General features: G+C 38.8%; 1 protein-coding gene across 1 annotated transcript in view; it reads left to right on the forward strand.

The window, feature by feature from the left end:
• The window catches only part of DNAH9 (dynein axonemal heavy chain 9), a 704,007-nt gene that overhangs the window by 547,541 nt on the left and 139,169 nt on the right, over window positions 1-17,297 (forward strand). Inside the window, exons 54-55 of the mRNA XM_049776731.1 lie at window positions 1,895-2,017; window positions 4,203-4,407. Of these exons, the coding sequence (XP_049632688.1) occupies window positions 1,895-2,017; window positions 4,203-4,407 (328 nt within the window). The remainder of the gene's footprint in view (window positions 1-1,894; window positions 2,018-4,202; window positions 4,408-17,297) is intronic.

Genomic DNA, 17,297 nt, shown 5'->3' on the forward strand with positions numbered 1-17,297 from the left:
ATTTAGTGCCATCTTTGTATAGAAGTTTGGTATGTCTCTTGGTCAGTCTTGTCTTAAAGTAGATCTTTCAGTTTTTCTTTTAAGGCTGATTTTTAGTCTGTAAAGTTTCTGAGCTGTTGTTTATCTGTGAACCTAAAAATCCTTCATACCTAAAAGTGAGTTTGGCTGGGTACAGTATTCTAGGCAAAGCATTTATTTAATTGAGTTTTGTCACTGTGTCCCACCACTGCCTTCTGGCCTTGAGTGTTTCTTGTGACAGGTCTGCTGTAAATCTCAAGGACGCTCCCTTGAATGTAATTTCCCTTTTTGATCTTGCTGCTTTCAGTATTCTGTCTCTATCTGTATAATTCGTCATTGTGAATAGGATGTGTCTTGGGGTGTTTTTTCTGAGGTCTCTTTTAGTTGGTACTCTTTGGGTATGCAGGATTTGGTCGCATGTATTCTTTAACTCTGGTAGTTTCTCTTTAATGATGTTTTTGACTGTTGATTCTTCTTGGAGAGTTTCTTCCTGGGTCTCTGGGATTCCAGTGATTCTTGCATGTGCTAACCTAGGACAGACTGTCGTTTGATCCCCTGGTATCCCATATGGCCCCCCAAACCAGGAGCGATTTTTGAGCCAGTAGTAACCCCTGAGCGTCACCGGGTGTAGCCCAAAAGGCAAAAAAAAGTTTTAAGACTATTAAATATAGCTTCTCTTCACTATATAAATAGATATTTGTTCAACCTACTTGGTTTTAACTGAAATTTTGTATTTTATATTCCACATATTTTGTTTGGTTGGGCTTAATTTGGTTAAGTTTGGGCAGATTTGTCACCCGTTTTCTTTCTATAGATCATATTTTAAAGTTTTATTTTGTTTCTAATATTAGATTAAAATTAACCTACATGTCTTAATTTTATTAGATTTTCTATTAAAATTTTAATAGGCATTTTCTGCACATAGAAATTAAGTCACCTAAAATATTTTAAAATACAACATAATGTATAAAATTAATTTTTATGTTTCAAGTGATTACCTACTATCCTAACAATTTGCAAATATTCTTTTAACATAGGTCATAGATAACATTTTACTCTAAATTATTGCATTAATGATCTTCATTTTTATATTTGTTTAATACTAAAAGTTCTTTAATTTTTCATCTAGTATTTAGTTGTATTTCCTAAATTTTTACAGTGAGTCGTTTGCTCATAGTAAAAGTACCATGCCACATTAGTGATGGGGAATTTAACTAAATTCATTTATTACTCAGAAAAATACTAATGCTTTTATTATGATAATCTTTAAGACTTCCTTCTGACTCATGTCCACATCTCAACCTGTATTCTTTTAGATTGACCTTAGATTTTAATCAAAATTAATAAAATTTTATCACTAGCATATTAAATAGAATTACATAAATATATGGATCTATTTACAAAACTAAGCTTTTTCTTAACTGATATGATATTAGAACTTTATAATAATCTTGGGATTTGTCATTGACTAATAAACTTAAGCATATCTAATACCTACTCATATAAAAAGTATTATTTACAATGTTCATGTACAAAAAGGCCAACAAATATACTACATTAATTTAATAATAAATATTAATAAAATATATAATTATAAATAAAATTAAATGTAATAGTAATAAGCTTTAAAAATATCCAAACATGTAAACACCAAACTATAAATTACAGATAAATTTTATTTTCTGCCATTTAGATATTTTTTTCTATTTCTAAAACTATATAAATTCACATAATATTTCTTTATATAAAAATGTGATCAGTGAAATCATCCCAGAGAACTATGCCTCTGACTCTCCTTCAGAACCATTGTTCTCTTGTTAATTTGACTTAATGTTTAAGTTGCCACTGGTTCATTTTGTCTGATTTTCTTTTTCAGCTACCTTCAAACAATAGAGCATGCCCTTGAAGCTGGAGATGTGGTACTGATTGAAAACCTAGAAGAATCCATTGATCCTGTTCTGGGACCGCTGCTTGGCAGAGAAGTTGTTAAAAAGGGACGGTAAGACTAGGCTTATGTTCTTATGTGGCCATAAGCAGAATTGTAAATAGATCTACTCTTCCTAAGACATCTTCTCAGCTTGTTTTAGGCAGCTTTTTACAGTTAATTTTCTTTTCTCTCTGAAGAAAAAAAAATTTATCTGTTTTTGTCTTCTAAAAAAAAAAAGTTTTCCAAAAGAAACTTGTTTCAATTCATTAGTGTTCTCATTGACTTGATTATTTATTTTGGAGAAACAAGAATCAAAGTCAAAGTCCAAACTGGGAATATAACCAAAAGAAATGAAGTATAATCTAACACATGAGAGACGTTCAAATTCTATCCCTGATATTTTATGGTTCCAGAAGCATTATTGGATACAACCCTGGTGGCAGCAAGATGAAGTTGGTGAAACATAAAAGTATCTAATAACCACCACCAGACTGATTATTGTCAAGAGTAGCCTCTTGGTCCTCCAGCACTGCTGGGGAGACTCTCATCAAATTTTGTAAAACAAGTAATTGACAAACAGGCTAACTTTTAGACATAAGCATTTTAATCAAGCTTCTATTTTTGTCTACTTATTGAGCCCCTTTTATTTTGAGAGCTGGTACTCAATCAGAGTTTAGATGGATGATGAGATAGGAACGGAGCATTAGGAATAGGAGGACCAGTAATCATTTTCCTGAAGGATTGCTTAACACCAGAGTCTCTGGTCTCCTGGGATTGTCCTGGACAAAATTTATCTTTGCATATCCTTAGGATGTGTTCATTTAACAGTTTTTGCCTATAGACGTAATTTTTTGTCTAGATATTTTAATTTATATAGACTTTCTTTACATGAAAAATGAAAGTCTTGTATTTTTAAAAAAAAAAAAAAAAAAGATCAATGTGGTGGTGGTGTCGCTTTCTCCTGGGCCGGACCTAAACCGTGCCAGACGAGGGACTGACATTCATGGCCAATGGGACCGACCTTCTCGCTCTGCCTGTGTCATGGGTGGGCGCAGGGGTGCGGAATCCGCCCGGCCTCGCTCTCTTCCTGAGGCCAGGGTTGACCCTTTGATGCAGCAGACAGCCCTCGGTGGTGGTCTTCTCGAGCCGGTCCCCTGTCCCGCGATGGAGGTGTAGGGGGGCCCTCCAGCGTTGCGTCATTGGCGCGCTTCCACTCGGTCTTCGGTGGCGCCCCTGGAGCGCTCAGGGTGGAGGCCGAGCGGGTGGTGTCGCTTCCCATTCCCGGGCGCTGGGCTTTCTTCACGGACACACCCGGCGCCGGCGCGTTGGTGGTCGTTTCCCCCGAGGACGGCTCGAGCCGGTCAGCTTGTCGATAAGGGTGTCCGTTGTCCGGTGGCAGCGCGTGCGCGCGCGCGGCCAGCATAGTTCCACGGTGTCAGGGCACGTGAACGGCAGTGTTGGGTGCCGTTGTGCCGGCGGGGTCCCCTCGGGGCGACCTTCTCTTCGTTGGTGGGCGAGCTGCCATGGCGGAGGGACAGCGGATCCACACCCCCGCCCCGTGGGTTCGGCACACATGGACCTGTCCGTGGACGCTCATGCATCTTGGTGTGACCCCTACTACTGACCCCCCAACTTTCGTGTTCCCTTCCCCCTGTGGGGAAGCCTGACGGGTACCGCTCGCCTGGGTTTCAGGGAAGGCGGAGGAAGGCCTTCCTAGCAATCCGAGAGGGTGCGTTGACGTTTGTCGTTGGGGGTACCCGAGTCCCTCCCCCGCCTTGAGTCCGCCGCCCCTCCTTCCGCCTCTGTGTGCCACCGGTAGCCGGCGGGTCCGCCGTCAGCCCCCGCTCCTTGGCCTACCGCGGCCCGCGTCTCACCCCTCCGAGTCAGGGATGCGGGGGGGGAAAGGGGGGAGTCCCGCCAGGCCGAGCCGGTGTCCCGGAAAAAAAGGAAAAAAAAATGTATTAACTAAGGTACCCCTTCCTCCCGAAACTTTACCGCCATCTACTGGTAAAGTTTCAGATTGTACTACAATCTATACTGAAAACAAAGTGAATGAAACAAATCTATTTCTAAAAGCTATTATTTCCCAGCCCTACATTACGGCAAGATCCTAGTCCTATACTTAATGTGCTTAGGAGTAATACCTTTGAATATTTCTATACTCTTTGTTAGGATATTGAAATATATATATATATACTTTTGTCCATGTAAAATATTATAGGAATTACCCACCTTCACATAATCGTTTTTATTTCAGATTCATTAAAATTGGAGACAAAGAATGTGAATATAATCCCAAATTCCAGCTCATTCTTCACACTAAGCTGGCCAACCCTCACTACCAGCCAGAGCTACAGGCTCAGACTACATTAATCAACTTCACTGTAACCAGAGAAGGCCTGGAGGACCAGCTGTTGGCTGCTGTGGTCAGCATGGAAAGGCCCGACCTGGAACAATTAAAGGTTTGTAAAAATACAGAGTAGAATTGAGAAAAATACTGTCTCTATATACCTGCAAGTTTCTTATGGTAAAAAGGTGTTGAAGGTTGAATAACATTGGTTCTGCTAGAACCTAAATGATAAATAGCACCATCTAGCACCTGGAACTCCTACTTGGGAAGTGAAAGGTAAAGCAAGTGAAAAAAGTGGACAATACGATGCTAAAAGAATATTACCAGGAGCAGAACTTAGTAGAGCTCTCATTGTTGTTGTTCTTAATCACCATGAGTTACAAATTTGTTATTAGTAATATAATTAATAGATCAATTATTATAATCAATATGATAATTAATACAATATGTTGTATTACCAAGTTACACAAAATTCTTATATAATTTTGTTATACAAGATTGAGTTTCAGATGTACAACGTTACAACATCTTTCCCTTCAACAGTGTCCACTTCCATCCACCAATGTCCCCAATTACACTTATATACCCCAGTTTGTCTGCATGGTAAGCACTTTGTACCTTCCTTTCTCCTCCAAATTTATATGGTACCCTTCCCTGACTGTTGACTTTAGACATTTATTAAATCCCTACTATATTTCTTTATATTCAGCATGTGAGACATTTATCCTTTGTCTTTTCTATTTTCACTCAAAGTACTTTTTAGAACCAGCTACATAGCAGAAAATTGTGTGACTTAAAGGCAAGTAGTGATCCATTGTGTATATATAATGTATTCTTTTTTTTAACAAAGTCGTTCATGATTGAACTTTAGTCATATGATGTACAACACCCTTTAACCGTGCAAATTTACCTCGACCAATGTCCTCAATTTTCATCCAACTACACTTTATCCCTCTCCCTTGCCTGCTTCTGTGGCAAACAAGTGCCGGCAAACTGGCCCAGCCCTTTTGGAAAACAATTTTGATATAACTCAAAGAGCTAGAAATTGAGTTTCCATATGGCCTAGCAATCCCACTCTTCAGAATATAACCTAGGAGCCCAAAAAACGCAAGGCAGAAAAGCCCTCTACATTCCTGTGTTCATTACAAAACTATTCACAATAGCCAGTATTTGGAAACAACCCAACTGCCTGAAAACAAATGAATAGAAAAAGAAATGTGGTGTATCTGTAAAAAGATGCAGCTATTAGGAAAAATGAAGACATGAGTTTTGCTTATGCATGGATGTAGAGATAGAGATGTAGTTCATGCTCAATTAAATTAGAGAGAGAGACCTGTAATTATCACACTTGTTTGTGTGGTATAAAAATGATAGTATTCTAATAATATCCAAAGACAATAAAACAAGAGCCAGATGATCCAGTCCATGGTAGGAAGTTTGCCAAAAATAGTGATGACTTCAATTAGAGTCAAGAAGGGACCACTATAACAATGATAGTTGTAAATCATCAATCTAACAGAAACTAAGTGCTGAAAGGAGATAAAGTCATGTACATAATACCTCATCATTAACAATATTTTAAACTAGTGTCAAAAAGGAAGTTTGAAGAAAAAAATGCATGTTTCTTTATTCGGGCATCTATCCTTTGGCACTTAGATTGTTCTTGAGAGGACTTTGGGGTAAATTCCAGGAGTAAAATTGCTGAGTCATATAGAAGCTCAATTCCTAATTTCTTGAGGAATATATAAAATGTCTGTTTCTCCTCACTTCCATGTCAATGCTGGTGCTGTTGTGATTTTCTGATGTGTGCGAGTCTATCAGGTGTGAGGTGATATCTAATTATTGTTTTTATTTGCACTTCTCTAAAACTTAGTATGGCTGATTATTTCTTCATGTGCCTTTTGGCCATTTTTTTTAAGGAAGTGTCTTTTAATATCTTCTCCCCAATTAGTTAATAGAGTTGCAATTTTTCTTTAAAGTTCTACGAGTGCTTTATATATCTTGAATATTAACACTATCAGATAACTATTAGATATATTGTTTCATTCAGCCTGTGAAGTGCCTTTGTATTTTGATTATCATTTTCTATTTTTAGTGTCCATTTGTATATCTTTGTTTCTATTTGCTCAGCCAATAATATTGCCTTTTTAAGATGCTTTCTTCAATGTCCTACCTATTTTTATTCAATAAATTTATGAATGTGGGTCTGATATTGAGATATTTTATCCATTCTTATTCAACTTTCATGCAAGGTGACTTACATCATTAATTAATATTGCACACGACTAACCAGTTTTCCTTCCTCCATTTCATACCTTGAATGTTATTTCTGAAGTAAAAGGTTAGCAAATTATTAGAAGTCCCTATGAATCAGATATGTCCCAAAACAAACATTCTTTTCATCTAAGAGGACAGGAAGGTTAGCAACACAATAAGTTCAGGACATTCTATCAATAACTAACTGTTATTGAATTAAATAACTGTTAGTTATTTTAGTTTCAACGTATTTCTCTTCATGCTAAGTTTTCCAGGTAAAGGTAAATGCTCAAATATGTACATACTTATCACAGAAGAAGGGGTATTCATATTTAGACCAAATAAATGTTTGCAACTATCAATAAGCTAAGCTTAAGATATACCACAACTTCTTGTCAGGGTAGTTCTCTCTCTTTCAGATCTTGCCTCAGTTATTCATGCCAGGACCTTTTCACAACAGGCCTACTGGTTTCCAGCTTCTTCTAAATTGCAGCTCAGGCAGGATATAACAATTTTGACCATGTTAATATTCCCAATCCATAAGTACGGTATATGTTTCTAATTCATCATGTTCTCATTCATTTTTTTGCTAGGTATTTTTTGGGGGGTAGTGCTTTCATTTCTTTCGTTAATCTTCCTATGTACTTGATTTTTCTGGGGCACAATTTTAAAGGGGATTTTTTTTTTTTTTTGGTTTTTGGGCCACACCCGGCAATACACAGGGGTTACTCCTGGCTTTCTGCTCAGAAATAGCTCCTGGCAGGCACAGGGGACCATATGGGACACCGGGATTCGAACCAACCACCTTTGGTCGTATTTTGGCTGCTTGCAAGGCATTAAACGTCGCTGTGCTTTATCTCAGGGCCCTAAAGAGGTTTTTTTTTTTTAACTTTCCCTCTCTTACCATTTTTTTAAGTATTATCTGATGCTTCTTTCAGAAAATAGTGACAGATTACAACAGAGAGCCATACTAACTATCTGGTATTCACTTCTTGATCCATGTCACTCTATTAGTTACTGAGGTCATGTTAGTGCCCTATTCCTGCAGAGTGATGCCTGCCAAGTAGCAGGTGCTCAAACTTTGTTATATGAAAAAGCATTTTCTCTGTTTTATATATATATTTTATTTAAACACCTTGATTACATACATGATTGTCTTTGGATATCAGTCATGTAAAGAATACCACCCATCACCAGTGCAACAGTCCCATCACCAATGTTCCAAATCTCCCTCCTCTCCACCCAAACCCCCACCTGTACTCTAGACAGGCTTTCTATTTCCCTTGTACATTCTCATTATTAGGATAGTTCAAAATGTAGTTATTTCTCTAATTAAACTCATCCCTGTTTGTGGTGAGCTTCATGAGGTGAGCTATAACTTCCAGCCCTTCTCTCTTTTGTGTCTGAAAATTATTTTTGCAAGAATGTCTTTCATTATTCTTAAAACCCATAGATGAGTGAGACCATTCTGCCTCTCTCTCTCTCTTTCTCTCTCTCTCTCTCTCTCTCTCTCTCTCTCTCTCTCTGACTTATTTCACTCAGCAGAAGAGATTCCATTTACATCCATGTATAGGAAAATTTCATGACTTCATCTCTCCTGACAGCTGCATAATATTCCACTGTGTATATGTACCACAGTTTCTTTAGCCATTCGTCTGTTGAAGGGCATCTTGGTTGTTTCCAGAGTCTTGCTATGGTAAATAGTGCTGCAAAGAATATAGATGTAAGGAAGGGATTTTTGTATTGTATTTTTGTGTTCCTAGGGTATATTACTAGGAGTGGTATAGCTGGGTCGTATGGGAGCTCAATTTCCAGTTTTTGGAGGAAACTCCATATTGCTTTCCATAAAGGTTGAACTATATGGCATTCCCACCAGCAGTGGATAAGAGTTCCTTTCTCTCCACATCCCCGCTAACACTGTTTGTTCTCATTCTTTGTGATGTGTGCCAGTCTCTGTGGTGTGAGGTGGTACCTCATAGTTATTTTTATTTGCATCTCCCTGATCATTAGTGATGTGGAACATTTTTATGTGTCTTTTGGCCATTTGTATTTCTTCTTTGTCAAAGTGTCTGTCCATTTCTTCTCCCCATTTTTTGATGGGATTAGATGGGTTTTTTTTTTTGTAAAGTTCTGTCAGTGCCTTGTATATTTTGGAGATTAGCCCCTTATCTGATGGGTATTGGGTGAATAGTTTCTCCAAATCAGTGGGTAGCTCTTGTATCCTTGGCACTATTTTCATCAAGGTGCAGAAGCTTCTCAGCTTAATATATTCCCATTTGTTAATCACTGCTTTCACTTGCTTGGAGAGTGCAGTTTCCTCCTTGAAGATGCCTGTAGTCCCAATGTCCTGGAGTGTTTGGCTTTCGTGTTGTTCTATATAGCTTATGGTTTCGGGTCTGATATCGAGGTCTTTAATTCATTTGGATTTTACCTTCGTACATGATGTTCAATTTTTTGCAATTGGCTAGCCAGTTGTGCCAACACTACTTGTTGAAGAGGCTTTCTTTGCTCCATTTAGGATTTTTTTTTTTGTCTTTCAGGTGACACCCTTTTGATGCTCAAGTGTTACTCCTGGCTAAGCACTTAGAAATTTCCCTTGGCTTGGGGGGACCATATGGGATGCCGGGGGATTGAACCAGGGTCCTTCCTTGGCTAGCGCTTGCAAGGCAGACACCTTACCTCTAGCGCCACCTCGCCGGCCCCCATTTAGTATTTCTTGCTCCTTTATCAAAAATTAGGTGATTGTATGTCTGGGGAACATTCTCTGAGTATTCAAACCTATTCCACTGATCTGAGGACCTGTGTTTATGCCAATACCATGCTGTTTTGATAACTATTGCTTTGTAGTACAGTTTAAAGTTGGGGAAAGTAATTCCTCCCATATTCTTTTTCCCAATGATTGCTTTAGCTATTCTAGGGTGTTTATTGTTCCAAATAAATTTCAAAAGTGCCTGATCCACTTCTTTGAAGAATATCACGGGTATCTTTAGAGAGATCACATTAAATCTGTACAATGCTTTTGGGAGTGTTGCCATTTTAATTATGGTTATCCTGCCAATCCATGAGCACGGTATGCATTTCCATTTCCCCGTGTCCTCTCTTATTTCTTGGAGTATAGTTTTATAGTTTTCTTTGTATAGGTCCTTCACATTTTTAGTCAAGTTGATTCCAAGATATTTGACTTTGTGTGGCACTATAGTGAATGGGGTTTTTTTCTTAATGTCCATTTCTTCCTTATTACTATTGGTGTTTAGAAAGGCCATTGATTTTTGTGTGTTAATTTTGTAGCCTGCCACCTTGCTATATGAGTCTATTGTTTCTAGAAGCTTTTTGGTAGAGTCTTTAGGGTTTTCTAAGTAGAGTACCATGTCATCTGCAAACAGCAAGAGCTTGACTTCTTCCTTTCCTATCTGGATCCCCTTGATATCTTTTTCTTGCCTAATCGCTATAGCGAGTACTTCAGTGCTATATTGAATAGGAGTGGTGAGAGAGGACAGCCTCGACTTGTGCCAGAATTTAGAGGGAAAGCTTTTAGTTTTTTTTTTTTCATTGAGGGTAATATTTGCCATTGGCTTGTGGTAGATGGCCTTAACTATATTGAGAATTTCTTTCATTCCCATCTTGCTAACCGTTTTGATCAAGAATGGGTGTTGGACCTTATCAAATGCTTTCTCTGTGTTTGTTGACATGATCATGTGATTTTTATTTTTTTGTTGTTGATGTTGTGTATGATGTTGATAGATTTATTGATGTTAAACCATCCTTGCATTCCTGGGATGAAACCTACTTGATCGTAGTGGATGATCTTCTTAACGAGGCATTGAATCCTATTGGCCAGGATTTTGTTGAGGATCTTTGCATCTGCATTAATCAGCAATATTGATCTGTAATTTTCTTTTTTCGTAGCATCACTGTCTGGTTTAGGTATCAAGGTGATGTTGGCTTCATAAAAGCTATTTGGAAGTGTTCCTGTTTTTTCTATTTCATTAAAGAGTCTTGCCAGGATTGGTAGTAGTTCCTCTTGGAAAGTTTGAAATAATTCATTAGTGAATCCATCTGGGTCTGAGCTTTTGATTTGGGGCAGACATTTGATTACCGTTTTAATTTCATCAATAGTGATGGGGTGTTTAGAAATGCTATATTCTCTTCATTCAACCATGGAATATTATGAGTCTAAAAATTTATCCATTTCTCCCAGGTTTTCATATTTAGTGGCATAGAGTTTCTCAAAGTAGTTTCTGATTACCCTTTGAATCTCTGTCATATCAGTAATGATCTCTCCTTTTTTATTCCTAATATGAGTTATCAAGTTTCTCTCTCTTTGTTAGTTTTGCCAATGGTCTATAAATCTTGTTTATTTTTCGAAGAACCAACTTCTGCTTTCGTTGATCTTTCGGATTGTTTTTTGGGTTTCCATTTCACTGATTTCTGCTCTCAGCTTTGTTATTTCCTTCTGTCTTCCTATTTTTGGGTCCTTTTGTTGAGCACTTTCTAATTCTTTTTTTTATGTAAATTATCTTTATTTAAACACCATGATTACAAATATAATTATAGTTGTATGATTACAGTCATGTAAAGAACACCCCCCTTCACCAGTGCAGGATTCCCACCACCAATTTCCTGAATCCACCTACTTCCCACCCCATCCACACCTGTACTTGAGACAGGCTTTCTTTTTCCCTTATTAATTCACATTTTTATGATAGTTTTTAGTGTAGTTATTTCTCTAACTGCACTTATCACTCTATGTGGTGAGCTTCATGTCACGAGCCACACCTACATGGGAAGATGGGGGGAAATAAGGGTTGGGACTGAGGCAGTAAAATATTAGAAATGAGATTTGTAGGAGAGTATCAAGGTCACAATACAAGATAGATGTTATGGATATATAAAATATATGCGTACAATACTATCAATAGGAAAACAAGGAGAAAAAATTCCAGTAACTCTCCCAACATAAAACAGTGCTAGAATGGCCCGCCCTCCTCCCAAAGTGCATTCCCATTACTGTAGGGAGAGGTGGGGGGGAAGCCTGAGGACCACTAAGAGTCCACCTAAACCCACTTCTAGCCATCTGAGCTGGCATCCAGGGAAGGCCTGGAGTCAGGGGGAAAAGACAAGGATGGCTGGGGGCCTGCCAAGCCTCCCAGCACTCCCCAGGCCAGGGAGAAGGGCTCTGGTATGGGGCCTCCTCAAACCTCATACCTGGCAAGAGCTGCTATCCAGAATCAAGGAGGAAACCGGAAGCCAGATGTCTGTTCACCCTTCTCCCCATGCACCTCCCCTCTGGAGTACGGAGGGAGGGGGGAAGCCTGAGGACCACTAAGAGTCCACCTGAACCCACTCGTGGCCATCTGAGCTGGCACCCAGGGAAGGCCTGGAGTCAGGGGAAAAAGACAAGGACGGCTGGGGGCCTGCCAAGCCTCCCAGCAAGCACTTTCTGATTCTATGAGCTGTGTCATTAAGCTATTCAGGTAGGCCCCTTATTCCTTCCTGATGTGTGCTTGCAAAGCTATAAATTTTCCTCTCAGTACTGCTTTTGCTGTGTCCCATAAGTTCCGATAGTTTGTGTCTTTATTAACATCCTTTGTTTCCAGGAAAGTTTTGGTTTCCTCTTTGATTTCATCTCGGACCTACTGGTTATTCAGTATGAGGCTGTTTAACTTCCAGGTGTTAAAATTTTCTTCTGTTTCCCTTTGGAATTCACATATAATTTCAGATCCTTGTAATCAGTGAAAGTAGCCTGCAAAATTTCTATCCTCTTGATATTATGGAGGTATGTTTTATGTGCCAGCATGTAGTCTATTCTGAGAATGTCTCGTGTACATTGGAGAAAAATGTGTATCCAGGTTTCTGGGGATGGAGTGTGCTCTCTCTCTCTCTCTCTCTCTCTCTCTCTCTATATATATATATATATATATATATATATATATATATATATATATATATATATACTAGGCCTCTTCCATTTCTCTTCTCAGGTCTTCTCAGGAGAAAAATGTGTATCCAGGTTTCTGGGGATGGAGTGTGCTATATATATATAGTATATATATATATATATATATATATATATATATATATATATATATATATATATATATATACTAGGCCTCTTCCATTTCTCTTCTCAGGTCTAGTATATTCTTGTTGGGTTTCGGTATTGTTGACCTATCCAGTGTCTTATCATTTTTATATACAAAACTAGTGAACTTTTATGTATTGATTTTATATGCACTTTTCTGTACAAGTATTTTTTCTTCTTTTTTTGTTTTTGTTTTGTTTTTTTGGAGGGTCACACCCGGCAATGTTCAGGGGTTACTCCTGGCTCTTCACTCAGAAATCACTCTTGTTAGGCTCAGGGGACAAAATAGGATGCCGGGATTCGAACCACTGTCCTTCTGCATGCTATCTCTCCTGCCCCCCTGTACAAGTATTTTACCTAAGAATTTTTATGGGATCATTAGGGTTTTCTAAGTATTGAATCAAGTCATCTGTAAATAGTAAGTTCTTAACATTTCTTTTTATTTGAATGCCCTTATTATATTTTTATTACCTTATTAATATGACAAGTACTTTCAGTACTATTGAATAGAAGAAGTGAGAATGAACAACCTTGTCTTCTGCCTTATCTAAAAGTTAAGACTTTCAGTTTTTTACCATGAGTATAATGTGCATGTGGGATTGTAGTAGATGGTTTTAATTATGTTGAGGAAAGTTTGTTATATTAATAGGCATTGGATCTTGTTGAATTCTTTTTGTATCTATTTATATAATCATATGATAAATTTTATTTTGTTGATATGGTATATAACATTAACATGCACATGTTAATCTATCCTTTCATTTATGACTTGAGTCACACTTGGTCATAGTGCATGATCTTTTTGATATGCTATTGAATTTTATTTGCAAGTATTTTCTAGAGCATCTTTCTATTTCAAGTTGGAGACATTAGTTTGTAATTTTCTTTTTTTTTTCTTCCTAGTAAAGGTCTTTGAATATGCTGGGGCCTGCTCACTAAAAATTTTTATCATATATTTTTCCAGAAATAACTGACAGTTTTTCCAGCATCACAAAATCAAACAAATTAAAGTCATTTTAAATTCTATATAAAAGACACTGTAGTAGAAATTTATCTTATAATTCTGGAAGCTTGACTTTCAAGTGTAGCCAGTCAACATTTGGTATCTAATCCATCGCCTTAACCACTTGGCCACGACTAGCGTGGTTGGTTTCTAATGAGACCTTTCCCTGGTTTTTAAAGCGGTCACTATCTAATCTTAGGCTTATATATTTTTTTCTATTTTATTTGAAGACAAAGATGCAAAGAAAGGACAAGGTCAAGTTACAGTGGGAAGGCAATCACCCATATACAGAATTCTCAAATGAAATCCCCTTGCTGACACCTTAATTTTGAATTTTCAGCAAAAAAAAAAAAAACATTAAAAAATAAAACAAAGCACATGCACAATTACTTTGTCCATCAAGTTCCCAGATTGTAGTACATTATAACATTTCTTAGCAGTACACAAAGCAATCTAAATCCACAAAATTTATGTAACTCCTTTAACATTAACGTCTGTGGTATTGTTGACACAGTTGATCATAATACATTATTTCATTAAGGATGAGTCAAAGTAACACAGCAAAGATGGTGTTAGAGTGGCAATTCTTTGCATAGGCTCAGCAAAATATAGGAGACATGGAAAGGAAAAGCCTTGGTCTAAATACAAGGAGACCTTACCCCTAAAGTTTTCTGGCATAAGACCTAGAGCATAAGGCTCTAGGCATAGTAGGTTGTCCAACCCAAGTCATTGTCTGTAGTGCCAATACACTTCTATTTTTCACACAGTCACTGTTGTTGGTGTCAGGTTTTTGTAGGTAAGGATCCTGGAATATGTACAAATCCTACATCAAAGTCAGGATTATGCGGAGCATCCTTTGGTTTCACTCACAATTAGAGGGTGATGCAGAAAGCTCAGGCCTGAAAGCAGGTCGTTATTGTTGTTAAGTCCTCAGGGTATTAAAGGGAAGTCTCTGTTGAATAGGTGTATGCCAGAGAAGTGGTAGGGTCTTCCCTGGTAGAGGATTGCTTTCAGGTGATTTAGTACACAACCATGATTGTTTTGTAGATGGCATCCCTGGTTCAGGAGTAAATGGACAATGCTCATTCTTCTGAGGCCTGAGCCAGGTCTTTATGACAATGTTCAGGGTGTCAGGTCCCACTGCATTACAATATTTGTGTGTTCCCATCTCTATTAGATAAGAATGTGTTTGTATATAATTTCCCATTTTAATGTGCCTAAGCAAAGGAAAAACAATGCCAGATGGCGTGATTGGTGCCTATGTGCTTGCTAGAACAAGTTGACTTGACTTGATCCTTGACTTGGTTCTAACATAAATTTTAAATGGAGGGACACTTCTACAGACTTCTTTAACAGATAACAAAGAAAAGAACAGAGAAAACAAATATATAGAGGGGAAATTTTGAAATAGTTGGGTGGGGTGTTAAATTCAGTGAATTTAACAGTGTTGGGACAAGCACTGGCAATTTTTTCTCATTGGTCTTCATTTTAAAAACTGTGCAGGGGCTAGTGCCCCCATGCATAAAATATATATTGATAGTATTGTGTGCATATATTTTGCATATGCATAATATCCATCTTGTATTGTGTCATTGAAACTGCCCAACAAAGCTCATTTCTAGTCCTTTACTGTCTCAGTCCCAACCATTGTTTCCCCCCATTTACCCATTTTGCCTTCAATACCATATAGGTCAATCACAAACGAAAGTCTTTCACTGAATTTATATATTGTTTCTTATATGTTTGTTGTGTGCATATGTGCTTGTGTGTGCGCACATGAGCAAGTGTGTGTATATGTACATACATAATATATATACATGTGGGAAGGGAAGTTATACATGTAGGAAACTTTGGTGTGTTTGTTTATAAGACCACTTAAGTTATCAAGCCAGAACCTCATACTAATGACCTCATTTAACTTAATCACTTTTCTAAAGGTCATAACTTCTAGGGCAGTGAAGACTTCAACACATATATTGGGCAGGGCACAATCTATAACCAGAGAATCCTATTTCCCCTTCTAGATGAAAGTAGGTTATGCAATGAGGGCCTTTAAATAATAAATAGCCGGGGCCTTCCTCCCTTCCTGGAGCAGGATTTTCAGCCTGCACGGGCTGGCCTTTGGCAGACCTCCGTATGTGCCAGAGGCCTCTTGGCCCGGCCTAGGGTATGGGGGCCCGGGTCTGGGTCACCCGGCCCCCCTCTTCCTCTTTCCTCCGGATCTCCAGGTGGGTTCCTGGGAGGACCTGATGGGGCACCCTGGGTTTTCCCCATTTCCAGGCCGGCTTCGGAGATTGGCCTAGGGTGGGGCTTGAACTCCTGTCCTTCGGGCCTGGGAGGGCCTTCCTCCCTTCCTGGAGCAGGATTTTCAGCCGGCACGAGCTGGCCTTTGGCAGACCTCCGTATGTGCCAGAGGCCTCTTGGCCTGGCCTAAGGTAGGGGGGCCTGGACCTGGGTCACCCGACCCCCCTCTCCCTCTTTCCTCTGGATCTCCAGGTGGGTTCCTGGGAGGACTTGATGGGGCACCCTGGGTTTTCCCCATTTCCAGGCAGGTTCCGGAGATTGGCTTAGGGGGTGGAGTTTGATCTGGGGGGTGCCAGATAGCTGCTCAGCTATACTCAGGCTGTCACTGGCAATTTCATACCAGTCTACATGTTGCAAATCCGTACCCCAGATTTACCCTTCTTAACCTCAGTAACACACAGTTCTAATCTCAGACCAAAGACATATAGTGGATCTAACAATTCCAGAACTATTTAGAAGGACATAAATTGAACACATATTGAACACATATATCTTTTGAATATTTTATGTGTATATTCTTTAACAGCTATAACTCTCTCTATATATTCTTCTACCATGATGTTTCTATCCACTTTTCATCTTGTCTTTTCTTTGTAAGCTGTTCAGTAAGGATTGTTGGTGGAACTGTCCCTCAGTTTAATGCCTATGATTGAACTATGTCATGGAAATTGCTGGTCTTGTTCCTATTGCCTCCAGATGTGCCGATAACGCTACATGGCATTGATCCTTGTTTGCATAGACACATTAAAATGGAAAAACACGATACATACAGATAAGTTCTTATCTAATAAAGGTAGGAACACACAAATCTCAGTACAATGTACCTTACACCCTGAACATTGATATAATGACCTGGCACAGGCCTCAGAAGAATGGGCATCCTCCATTCATGACAGAACCAGGCAAGCTATCTACGAAACATCCAAGGTCTTTTATAGCAACCGCTGGAAGCAATCCTCTACCAGGAAAGACACTACCAAGGGTCTGACATTGACCTCCTAAAAAGAGACTTACATTTACACTGAGAAGACTTGACAACAATAATGACCTGCTCTACAGGACATGGTTCTCTCTATTGCCCCTTAAGTGTGAGGCGAAACGAGAGGATGCTCTGCACCATCCTGACTGTAATATGGGATATGCAGACTCCAGGATCTTTAATACAGAAGCATGATACCAACAACAGAGACTATGTGAGGAATGGAGGTGTATTGCCACTACAGACGATGACTTGGATTGGACAAACTAGTTTGCCTGGAGCCTAGAGTTGGTCCTGTGCCAGGAAACCTCAGGGGTAGGGTCTCCTTGTATTTAGGCCATAATTTTTCTTTCCATGTCCCTTATATTTTGGTGGGCC

Source organism: Suncus etruscus, chromosome 7 (genome assembly GCF_024139225.1).
Source record: "Suncus etruscus isolate mSunEtr1 chromosome 7, mSunEtr1.pri.cur, whole genome shotgun sequence".
NCBI classification, from domain to species: domain Eukaryota; kingdom Metazoa; phylum Chordata; class Mammalia; order Eulipotyphla; family Soricidae; genus Suncus; species Suncus etruscus.